Source organism: Canis lupus, chromosome X (genome assembly GCF_003254725.2).
Source record: "Canis lupus dingo isolate Sandy chromosome X, ASM325472v2, whole genome shotgun sequence".
Classification (NCBI taxonomy): Eukaryota; Metazoa; Chordata; class Mammalia; order Carnivora; family Canidae; genus Canis; species Canis lupus.
The window spans coordinates 46111225-46124548 of NC_064281.1; the positions used below are offsets into that span (position 1 = coordinate 46111225).

Consider the following 13324-nt stretch of genomic DNA (forward strand, 5'->3'; position numbering starts at 1 on the left):
AAAACAATCTACAAATCAGCCCTATTACACTATTTTGCCACTAATACAAAAAACAAAACAAAAACAACAACAACAACAAAAACACCCACATACACACACACAAAAACAAAACAAAACAAAATAAAAACCCATCCTTGCAAGTTCTTAGCTAATTCACCAGAGGGCTCTCTCACCAAATACTTCTGTCATCTCTTTCTAGAAATTGTAGGCATCTGCAGCTTAAGCCTTGGCTTTCTTAAATACCTGTGACCTCTTAGAATCTTGTGACATAGACAATTTCATTTCAAAGGATAGAACTTTAGAAAACAAGGAATTTCTTTAAAAGAGTAAGGGTAAGAAATCGATTAGAAAGAATAATACTTACATGTAAACATAATTCGCTGGGTATAGAAGTTATCACATTCAGGTCCCTTTTGAATACTGATATGTTAGCAGGCTGACTTGCAGCCACATTGAACAGAATCTTAGAGCCTGTCTGCTGAAAATTAGGGGACTGTGCAGGACTATCTTGAAGTCCACTGTGGCTGATGCCTATGACTTCTGGCACTGGACATGAGAGCGTATCTTCAGCAGAGGAAGAAAATGGAGAGTCTATGCTTTGGGTATCCTTCTGACTCTCAGGATAGATGCTAGATATGCTATGCTCCTGATAGAGCAAGTTTCTTAACTTTTCATCCAGAGTTTTAATTCGGTTGTCTGCAAACTCCATTTTTGGAGGTCTTTCCCCTTCTGATTCCAAGACAGCAGTGGGTAGAAGGGCAGTCGGTTCAAGGCCAGGGGTCTGAGTGGGAATGACCATCTTAGGAGAACTTGCTTCAGTGTTCATTGTGGTTTCTCCTTCTTGGGAAATAAACTCTGCATCCATAGATGGCTGCTGCACTACTAAGGACTGAGGCTTTTGATCAGACATAAATGCCAGAGTTGTAAGAGAGTTACCAGCAATCTGAGTTGACTCGCCAGGAGGGACCATAAGTACATCAGCCTGACTGGCAGCTTGGTGACATGGATATACAGGTAGAAATATGCCTGCTTGGTTGGTGAGTCCCTCACATTCAACTGCAACTGCACGAACTGAAGTAGCAGTATAACTTGAACTACTAGTAACTGGTGCCATTATTTGCCTGTCATCTTCCACTTGGTAAAATACAGCTGGATGCTTAGTTTCTACACTGGCATATTCAGAAATCTTACCATCAACTACATCCTTGAGTTCTGACTTGGAGGCAAAAAGTACACGCTGGCATGGATTACTTTCTAGAGTGGGCAGTGTGTCCTGTGATAGTTCCTTATTACTTGTGGTTCTTGGACCTGGAACAATAACAGAGAATAGCTAGGCATATATTAATAAATACAAAGTACAGACTGGTAACCAAACTCAAAGGGGACAAGAGGAGCAAGGGACAAACAAGAACCTGTGTGAGTAAGTCTTATAAATAAGACTCAAAATACACAGAATTCAAACTGTCAAGGAATAAAAACCTCTTATTTTTTTCATAAATATTATAATTTAAAAAATATTAATTTTAAAATGTTTTACATTATACCCTGATAATAACACCTTCAAAAATGCTTATGAAAATTCTCCTAAGAATGAAATACCCATGAACACAAACTAAAGATATGGTAAATATTTTGTGACCCCTCCAAGTCTGGATAAAGTTGGCAGACAATGAACACTTACTAGGAAGTCGAGATAGCCCAGGAACTGTAGACAGGGACTGCTGAAGAGAAGGAGGAGACTGAACCTCACGGTTTCTTATTGTCTGATTGATACAGAATCGCCACCGTCCAACTGGGGATGACTGAGAAGCAGATTCATCTGCAGAAATAATTAGTAAAAATCAATATGCTAAGCAATTTTCAACATGTTTACCCTATTAAGGAAACCAAGTTAAAACATCAATTTGTCTTGTATCTCCATTTCCAACAGCACTGGGATATGTGTAATTTATAAGACCAGACCTCCCAACACTGGCAAATACTCTAAAGAACTAAGCACAAGATATCGTTAGGGAAGGATTTTATAATCTATGAAACAAACATTTTATCAATTGCAATTAGAAGCAGGACACATTTCTGGGAAAAAATGGAAAGCACTTTCTCCAATAAAATCTGTTATCTCCTGTTCTGTATCCTGATTATGATGATGCTTACACAAATCTATGAGTATTATAATTTACAGAACTATACACCAAAAAAAACATCAATTTTACCACATGACAACTTAAAAACAAAGTAAATCCCTACATCTTTACTCCTACATTGTAAACTTGTCAAATAAGTAATTTTTTAAAACTCTACCCTACTTTATTAGTCAGAAATCTGCTCAAATTCCTCCTAACAAGAAAGAACAGCGGAGGACCCTGGCATCCTAACACAAAGTAAGTTTCAGGGTAATGGTATCTGATTTCATGACTCCCACACCACCTGTTGCTTCTTCATGTTGTTATAATTCCTTCACAGGTCCTCATTTGTCTATGGCTCTTCGCCCCCTCCCAGATACTCTAAATATAACCATGACCAGAGCTGAAAAGAATGGAGAGATAAAGTCATCAGAAAAGAAAACAGAAGACCCCATTTTTAGTCCCTGGAAGTTTAGTTAGTATCTGATAATTACAAAAACTTATCAGTGATCACAGCAGAAGTATAACACTAGTGGAAGGAAATCAAAATATAAATGACTATATTAAAACATGAGGCAAACTTAGAACATAGTGATATTAGTTAAGTTCTGTCCATCTCATATTAGTGGTTAAAAAAAAAACCAACTTACCAGTTAAGTTCAAACAGTAAAGCCATTAAAGGTCATCAGTACAGTGACTGCTTTTCTGGTAACATACCATGCAACGACTCAGAAATAAATTAATTGGGTAAAGAACCAACACTTGAAGGAAATCTGGAGAATGGTTTTACTTTTTACGTCTGGGCTTTTTAAAAAGGCCTTTCAAAGTACAGGAAAACCTACATTAATAATTTACTAATTTCCTTTATTGGCTAAAGGAAATGTTTCCCAATGAAGATGTGTAAATTAAAGTTCAAATGTCTTCAAAAACCACATGGTAAATTTTATTAAATATACTTACTGCTGGTTTGAGTGGACGCAGAACTTATCTGTACTTGTTCAGACGATCCTGTCTGAATTAAAAATGAACAGATAAATAAAGAAGTTCCTGATATAGATCTGAGAAGACCTATTTGCTAAACAACTGCTCTTACTTGGCCACTGTTGGGTTCCACAATAATAGAATCAATTCCGATGGCTCTATCTGCAGCAGAGTGGACATGAAGAGTCTCCTGGGCTTGACCTACAATAGCCCTCAGTTCTTCTACAAATTTTTCTTTCTCGCTTTCTAGCACGAAGTTATCTTCAACCTGTCCAAAAGTAAGTCTATTAATTTCAGTTTTCTCAAAATTATAATATTGTACCAATGTTGACTATCGTAAAGAAAAATAAATTAAAATTAATTATTTAGATACAAATGCCACAATAGAATTAAAAACGACCAGCATGGGGCACCTGGGTGGCTTAGTCAATTGAGCATCCAACACTTGGTTTCAGCTCAGGTCATGATCTCAGGGTCATGAGATCAAGCCCTTTGTCAGGCTCTACACTCAGTGGGGAGTCTGCTTGAGATTCACTTACTCTGTCCCTCCCCGTGCTCATGCTCTGGCACTCTCCCTCTAAAAATAAATAAATAAATCTTAAAAAAACAAACCCGACCAGCACTAAAATACCACATAATACATTAAATTATTCTCTTTTTGAGACCACTGCCAATTGTCAGATTGTTACTACCTACCAGCAAAAAAAGCCAGCATTTTAAAAAATATCTTGCATTCTATAAATTATCATTTGAGGAACATAACTGAGACAATCTTTATGATTCCCACTAGATGTCCAAACCCAAACGTTTTTAAATCACAAAATGAAATATCTCTAAAAGTTATAAAGAATGGCCTGGAGAGAGTTCAGAAGATACTATGTTAAACAAGAGGCAGAACTGACAACATTATTAACTTTTAAAATGCTTAATTCTATTTCTCTAGGAATGCATATCTAAAGAAAACTGGCAGAAACAAAAGCATTATGTACTCTTCCTTCCACCCTTGCTTATCTGCATTTAAAAAGGGCAAAACTACTAACTTAAGACTAACAATTCAAAGAAAATATGAAAACTAAATGAAATGAGCATTAAACATCGATTAGTAAGATGATATATCAGAAACTAACACGTTAGGATTATGTGGCATATACTAAAAACTATTGATGCTTAGGCGTTATATCCAAAGATTCTAATTTAATTAGGGACCCAGGCAATGGATTTATTTTAAAAACTCTTAAGGTGACTTTAACATGCAGCCAGGGATAAGTATCACTGACCTAGATAATGTCTTAATAAAACCCCCTCACATGTTAGAAATAAATATATTGGAATGAAAGAAGGTACAGTGACTTAGTTTTGATCATAAGCAGTGTAATTCTGTGCAAATTTTAAAAACTAATGGTACCCCCAAAAGGTTGCTTTGAATAAATGAGGGGAAAAAAAGAGACAGAATGCTGAAGGGAAGATAATTTGGTTTCATTGTATTTACCATATAGTCTGCAATATCCTCTGGTGCATCACCATCAACATCAAACTTGAAGGTGACCATCTTATTGTTGTGTGTCTCCAGTTGACACTCCACCATATTGTCTCCAGATACCGACACCTGGGCACAAATATTTCACCAATTTAAGAGTCACAATTATTACCTTCTCTTTGCAAATGGACCAAGGAACATGTATGTAGATGAGCTAACATTCAAATATATGGAAAAATAGTTTAAGTTGCTGAGAAGATAAAAAGAGTGCTTTTCCCTATTGAAATACTGCCTTAACACCCATTCTATGAAAATATGAGTTAAATTAGTAAAATATAAATTAGAAATGTGATCCCAGTGGGAAAGAAAAAGGAACACAACTTTTATAAAAAGACAAAAAAGTCAGAAGACTCACTATATTTTTCCAAAATGCAAAGATTGTTCAGTCATCCAAAATTCTCTTAATCCCACAAATTTGCTCTTTAAACAAAAGAAAATGCACCGCTAATGGGGGCAGCCTGTGTGGCTCAGCAGTTTAACACCGCCTTTGGCCCAAGGTGTGATCCTGGAGACCCGGGATGGAGTTCTGCGTTGGGCTCCCTGTATGGAGCCTGCTTCTCTCTCTGCCTGTGTCTCTGCCTCTCTCTGTCTCTCATGAATAAATAAATAAAATCTTTAAAAAAAAGAAAATGCACCGCTAATGGAAATGTATATTGGTCCAACCTTTTGGGACAGCGCATCTATCAATACATATTTTTAAATTTTTTAAATCTTCATACAGTTTCACTAGTTTTATTAATTTATTTTAAATTGAAATATAATTAACATACAGTGTTATACTGAATTCAGGTGTCCAACATACTGATTTAACAATTCCACATGTCACTCAATTGGAACTGGCTAATCAAGGTAAATGTACTCACCATCTGTCACCAAATATCGTTATCACAATGTCACTATATTCCCTTTGCTGTACATACATCCTCCCCAACAAAACGACAAATCCCCAACAAATCCTGCCTGCCAACCACTTTTATTCTTTGTATTAATGAGGTTAGTTTTTTGCTTTTTGTCACTTTTTCACCCATTAATTCTAAGAATGAAGCATTAAAAAGAATCAGGGAGGCTTATAAAGATCTGTGTTCAAAAGTGTTTGCTACAGAGAGACACACACAGACAAACAGACAAAAGGAAAGAGAAAGACAAAAATTTAAAGATGACAGACTGGCAGACAAAGAGACTGACAGAAAGAAACAACCTAAATGACAAACAACAGAAGAAATTAAACTAATTACAAAAAATAGAGAAGGAAAATTTCCAAATTCATTCTATGAGGCCAGCATTAACTGGATGCCAAAAGCAGATAAAGAAACTACAGAAAAAAAAAAAACTAACTATATGCTAATATCCCTGATAAACATGGATGCAAAAATACTAAACAAAATACTACCAAATTGAATCCAACACAATAAAAAAATCATTCACCACAATCAAGTGGAATTTATTCCTGGGATGCAAGGGTGGCTCAATATTTGCAAATCAATCAACATGATACACACATCGACATGAGAAAGGATAAGAACCATATGATCATTTCAATAGGTGCGGCAAAAATATATGACAAAGCACAACATCCTTTCATGATAAAAACCCTCAATAAAATAGGTTTATAAGGAACAAACCTCAACATAATCCATAGATAATATCTATATTATATCCATAGACATATATAATATATACATAGATAATATATCCATAGATAATATCACGCTCAATGATGAAAAATGGAAACCTTTCCCCCCCAAGGTCAGGAAAAATTCAAGGATGTCCATTTTCATCACTTTACTCAACATAGTACTGCAAGTCCCAGCCACAGCAATTAGATGACAAAAACAAATAAAAGGAATCCAAATCGGTAAGGAAGATGTAAAACTTTCATTATTTGCAGATGATGTGGTACTAAATATAGAAAAGCTAAAAAAAAAAAAAACCCTACTAGAACTGATAAATGAATTTACTAAGGTCGCAGGATAAAACATCAATGGACAAAAATCAGTTGCATTTCAAAACACTAGTGATGAATCACCAGAAAGAGAAAGAAAGCAATCACATTTACAAATGCACCAAAAATAATAAAATACCTTGGAGTAAACTTACCAAAGAGGTGAAAGACCTGTACCCTGAAAACTATAAAATACTGATGAAAGATGAATATGACACAAATAAATGGAAAGATATTCATGCTAATGGACTGAAAGAACAAATATTGTTAAAATGACCATACAACCCAAAGCAATCTATACATTTAACACAAACTCTATCAAAGTAATAACATTTTTCACAGAACCAGAACAAAATGTACTAAAATTTGTATGTGACCACAAGAAACCCTCATTAGCCAAAGCAATCCTCAAAAAGAAAAGCAAAGCTAGAGGTAACACAATTCCGGATGTCAAGTTATACCACAAAGACGTTATAATCAAAACAGTATGGTAATGGCACAGAAACCAACACCCAGATCAACAGAATAGGACAGAAGGCCAGAAATAAATACACAATTATATGGTCAATTAATCTTCAACAAAAGAGGCAAGAATATACAATTGGAAAAAGACTGTCTCTTTGAAAAATAGTGTTGGGTAAAACTAGAGAGCTACAGGCAAAAGACGGAAACTGGAACACTTTCATATACCATACACAAAAATAAATTCAAAATGGATGAAAGAATTAAATGAGAGGCCTAAAACCATAAAAATCCTAGAAAGGGACACAGGCAGTAATTTCTGTGACACTGGCTGTACCAACATTGTTCTAGATATGTCTCCTGAGGCATAGGAAATAAAAGCAGAAATGAACAACTGGGCCTATATCAAAATAAAAAGTTTCTGTACAGCAATGGAAACAATCAATAAAACTGAAAAACAGGGATGCCTGGGTAGCTCAGCGGTTGAGCGCCTCCCTTAGGCCCAGGGTGTGATCCTGGAGTCCCGGAATCAAATCCCGCATCAGGCTCCCTGCATGGAGCCTGTTTCTCTCTCTGCCTGTGTCTCAGCCTCTCACTCTCAGTCTCTCATGAATAAATAAAATCTTTAAAAAAAAATAAAAGATAAAAAACTGAAAAACCTACTGAATGGGAGAACATATTTGCAAATAACATATCCAATAATGGGTTATTATCCAAAATATATAAAGAAATTCTACAACTCAACACAAAAAATAATCTGGATACAAAATGGGCAGAAGAGAGAATCAGAGCTCGGCAAGATGGTAGAGTAAGAGGACCCAGAGCTCACCCCATCCTGTATTTTCAACTGGGTATCATTCACATCCAAGTCAATAAACTGGAGAGTGATCCAAAGACTGGTAAAACAAACTCCATAAATAAATATAGGGAGGAAGCTTCATCTCAAAGGTTAGTAAGGTGAAGGAGGCCGCCTGCAGAAGGGACTAGTTGTGCATACAATGAAAGCAGAGAAACAGGCCCTCACACCAGGGAACTCAAGTAAGGAAGACTACTCCCTATAAAGTTTGGCTTTAAGAACTAGAGGTGTTGAATTCTAGGAGCTTGTAAAACCAGTGGGGCTTTAGAGGTCAGCTGAATCAGCACTAGGCAAGCCAGGAAGGCAAGTGATAGCTGGGCTATCACCCTTAAAAAGACAGCAACCTGTGGAGAGGCAACATAAAAATGGCAGTTCACACAAAGCTGGGGGAAAACAGGAGACAGATATGTTCGTACTGATTTTGGAGCTGGCAGGTGCCAATTTTCTCCACTGCACCTCAGCATAAGCACAGAGACATCTGTGGGAGATGGGACTGCAAAAGTGCTTGCTACCTAACCCACTAGCACTGTGCCACACCCATGGTTTTGGCTGAGAACTTGCCTACTACAAACCTGCTAGTCTTGGTGCTAGGCTTAGGGCAAATTTTGTTAAATATGCATATGTACCCCACTCAGCTGCAGGGTGCACAGCTGCCATGGGGCAACAGGTACATCCACCATGTCCAACTGTACAAACCCACCAACCCTCATGTGTATTGCCCAGCCATGATCCCCCAGCCACTATTGTGAGTCAAGCTCAACCACATGCCCCTGGCCTCAATAGCGCATAGTCCCCAGACATGGCAGCACTTCAGGAGATCCTGGATAGGACTCATGGCACAGCACAAACTTTGCTAACATGGCAGCCCCACTCCCAAGTTCCTCAGTGGGCACAGCCTCTCAAATGGGCCTGCCTGGGGCCCACTAACACCAGAGAGAGCAACCACAGCCACAACAAGTAAAGAGACAGTGCAGATGACTGCAATGAAAGGAAAACTGACCCAGACACAACAGCAGGTTGTAAACAACATACATAGGATACTTTCCTGAAGTTCCAGTTTCTGGTGAACAGAGGTCCTTGAACTCCAGAGCACTCCAGGGCCCCTTCTTCATAAAGTCACTAATTTCTTTCTTTTTTTCCCCCAAAGATTTATGTATTCATTTTGAGAGAGAGAGAGAGAGAGTGCAGGAGGCAGAGGCAGAAGGTGAGGGAGAGGGAGGAGGGAGAGGGAAAGAGAATCTCAAGCAGACTCCATGATGAGCATGGAGCCTGATGCAGGGCTCAAGGTGGGGCTCAAACTCAACTCTAAGATCACAACCGGAGCTGAAACCAAGAGTCAGACACCCAACCATCTGCGCCACCCAGGCGCCACATAAAGTCACTATTTTCAATAGCAGAAGATACAAGTGACCATCTTCACACAAAAATAGACATAGAGAGCCAGACAAAATGAGGAGACAAAAACTTACCCCAAATAAAAGAACTGGACAAGGCCATACTCAGAGACATAAGTAAAATGCCTCATAGAGAATGTAAAAAAAAAGATAAGGAAACTCACTGAACTGAGAAACGAATGGAAGACATGAGTAAGACCCATAACACAGAGATAAGTAAAGACATAACAGAGATAAAAGGGCACAAAGAAATGAGAAACATACTTCATGGAATGAATAGCAAGGTAGAAGTAGAGAAATTAATTAGTGACCTGGAAGAAAGACTAGTGGAAAGTAATTAAGCTGAACAAGAGACAAAAGAACTATGCAAAAAAAGAATAGACTTAGGGAACTTGGTCAATCCATCAAATGTAATAAGATTCAAATAACTTGAGCCCAGAAAAAGAAGAGAGAAGGGGGTGGGAACAGAAAATTTATTTCAAGAAATAATAGTTGAAAACCTCCCCAATATGGGAAAGGAAGCAAAATCCAGTTCCAGAAGCCATAGAGAACCCCCAACAGAATAAAAAAAGCAGAGACTGACACAAAGACATACTGTAATTAAATGTGGAAAATATAGTAACAAAGAAAAAAATTTCAAAAGCAGAAAGATGAGAGAAATCCTTAACTTACAGAGGAAAAACCATAAGACTAGCAAGAGATTTTTTAACAGAAACTTTGCAAACCAAAAGAGAGTGGCATGATCTATTCAAAGGGCTAAGTGGGAAAAAATCTGCAGCCAAGAATATTCTATCCAGTAAAGCTATCTTTCTGTATAAAAGAAGAGATAGAGTTTCACAGACAAAAACTAAAGCAATTCATGATCATTAAACTAGCCCTGCAAGAAATACTAAAAAGGACTCTGAGTGGAAAAGAGAATGCAAAAGTGACAGTTATATGGGGCACCTGAGCAGATCAATAGGTTCGACATCTGACTCTTGATTTCAGTTCAGGTCATGATCTCAGGATGGTGAGATTGAGCCCCATGATGGGCTCTGTGCACAGCAGAGGGTCTGCTATAGATTTTCTCTCCCCTCTCTCTCTGTCCCTCTCCCCACTAGTATGCAAGTGCTCTCTCTCTAAAACAAAGAAACAAACAAACTTTAAAAGTAAAAACAAAAAAGTGACAGTAGAGATATAGGAAATAGAAAGTAATAAAAGTGAGTATTTCTGTAAAAAATCAGTTAAGAAACTCACTTAAAAAAGGATAAAATGAACTACCATATACCTGAAACATGGGGAGGACAAGAGTTAAGAATGGGTTCAAACTTAAATGACCATCAACCTAATACAGACTGCAATATGCATTAGATGATATATCAAATTTATCATACATCAAACATTACATCATATATCAAGACCACTAATATTCAAAGAGAAAGAAATCCAAATATATCACTAAAAAATCAATACATGAAAGAGAAAAAGCCAAGAAAGAGTTGGAGAAAATCTTTAGAAACAACCACAAAACAAGTAATAAAATGTAATAAATACACATCCATCAATTACTTTTGATGTAATAACCAGATTAAATGTTCCAATGAAAAGACATATGGTAAAAGAATGAATAAGAAAACAATGCTCATCTATATGCTGCCTATAAGGGACTGATTTTACACCTAAAGACACCTGAAGACTGAAAGTGAGAGGATGGATAAACATCTATCATGGCAAATGGATGTCAGAAGAAAACCTGAATAGCAATACTTACATTGGACAAACTAGACATTAAAACCAAGAATGTAAGAAGACACAAAGAAGGACATGACAAATAAAGGGGACAATCCAACAAGAACGTATAACAACTGTAAATACTTACAAACCTGACATGGGAGCACCCAAATACATAAAATGGTTAATACATAAACATCAATAATAATACAATAATAGTAGGGGACATTAACACCCCATTTACATCAATGGACACATCATCTAAACAAAAAATCAACAAGGAAACACTGGCTTTGAATGAAATACTGGAATAGATGGATTTAACAGATACAGTCAGAACATTCCATCCTAAAACAGCAGAATACACGTTCTTTTCAAGTGCACACTGAACAATCTACAGAATAGATCACATGGTGGCTCTCAAAACAAGCCACAACAAATTCAAGAAGACTGAAGCCATACCATGCATATTTTCTGACCACAATGCTATGAAACTAGAAGTCAATCACAAGAAAAAATCTGGAAAGACCACAAATACATGCAGGTTAAATAACATGCAACAGTCAATGAATGGCTCAACCAGGAAATAAAAGAAGAAATAAAGAAACAAATGAAAATGGAAACACAATGGTCCAAAACCTTGGGGATGCAGCAAAAGCTGTTCCAATGTGGAAGTTTATAGCAATGCAAGCCTACCTCAAAAAGCAAGAGAACTCTCAAACAACCTGACCTTGCACCTAAAGGAGCTAGAAAAAAACACAAACAAAACCTGAAACTGGCAGAAAGAAGGAAATAATAAAAATTAGAGCAGAAACAAATGATACAGAAACTGAAAAAAAAAAAAAAAGAAAAACAGTAGAACAGACCAGTGAAAGCAAGGACTAGCTCCTCTACCGAGACTTATCAAGAAAAAAGAAAAGGCTTAAATAAATAAAATCACAAATAAGCTAAGAGAAATAATAAACACCACACATAGAAATTATCTTGAGAATATTATGAAAAACTATATACCAGAAATTGGGCAACCTAGAAGAAATGGATAAATTCCTAGAAACAAACTATCAAAACTGAAAACAGAAGGGAATAGAAAATTTGAACAGATAACCAGGAAAGAAAGAGTAATCAAAAAATTCCCAAAAAACAAAAGTCCAGGTCCAAATGGCTTCACAAGTGCATTCTACCAAACATTTAAAGAACAATTAATACCGGGAGGCCCTGGTGGCTCAGCGGTTTAGCACCACCTTCAGCCCAGGGCCTGATCCTGGAGACACCGGATTGAGTCCCACATCGGGCTCCCTGCATGGAGCCTGCTTCTCCCTCTGCCTGTGTCTCTGCCTCTCTCTCTCTCTCTCTCTCTCTCTCTCTCTCTGTGTGTGTGTGTGTCTCATGAATAAATTTAAAAATCTTTAAAAAAATAAAGAACAGTTAATACCTATCCTTCTCAAACTATTCCAAAAAATAGAGAAGAAAGGAAAACTAGCAAATTTACTCTATGCTGCCAGCATTACCCTGATACCAAAATCAAATAAAGACACCACTGAAAAAGAGAACTACAGGAGTCCCTGAGCGGCTTAGTCAGTTAAACATCTGCCTTTGACTCAGGTCATGATTTCAGGGTCCTGGGATCAGGCCCCACTTCAGGCTTCCTGCTCAGCGGGGAGTCTGCTGCTCCCTCTGCTTCTCCCCCTGTTCGTGTTCTCTTTCTCTCTCTCAAATAAATAAATAAAATATTTTTAAAAAGATAGAGAACTACAGGCCAATATCCCTGATGAACATACACACAAAAATCAGTGTTTAAAAAGGAAAAGCAGGGGCACCTGCATGGCTCAGTAAGTTAAGTGTCCAACTCTTGATTTCAGCTCAGGTCATGATCTCAGGGTTGTGAAATCGAGCTTCACATTGGGCTCCACACTCAGTGAGCAGTCTGCCTCTCTCCCTTTCCCTGTACCCCTCCGTCAATTCATGCACTCACTCTCTCTAAAATAAAGAAATAGATTTTTAAAAAATGAAAAAGGAAAGAAAACTGGAGGCTTCACAAATCTTCACGAATCTGGACATCAAGTTATACAACTGAGCTGTATTAATCAAAACAGTATGACACTCACAAAAATAAGCACATAAATCAATGAAAAATAATAGAAAATCCAGAAGTAAACTCACAACTTTAGGGCCAGTTAATCTTCAACAAAGCAGGAAACAATATCTAATGGTAAAAGGACAGTCTCTTCAACAAAATGGTGTTGGAAAAGCTGGACAGCAACACACAAAAAATGAAATTCCACCACTTTCTTACACCATATACAAAAATAAATTCAAAAT

At 37.2% G+C, this 13324-nt stretch overlaps 1 protein-coding gene across 4 annotated transcripts in view; it reads right to left on the bottom strand.

The window, feature by feature from the left end:
- Positions 1–13324, bottom strand: part of WNK3 (WNK lysine deficient protein kinase 3) — a 154172-nt gene that overhangs the window by 30287 nt on the left and 110561 nt on the right. For all 4 annotated transcript variants that reach the window (XM_035712180.2, XM_035712181.2, XM_025468536.3 and 1 more), the window contains exons 13-17: positions 4594–4710; positions 3217–3372; positions 3084–3135; positions 1682–1819; positions 365–1308 (exon numbers count right to left, since the gene is read on the bottom strand). In XM_035712180.2, the coding sequence (XP_035568073.1) occupies positions 365–1308; positions 1682–1819; positions 3084–3135; positions 3217–3372; positions 4594–4710 (1407 nt within the window). The remainder of the gene's footprint in view (positions 1–364; positions 1309–1681; positions 1820–3083; positions 3136–3216; positions 3373–4593; positions 4711–13324) is intronic.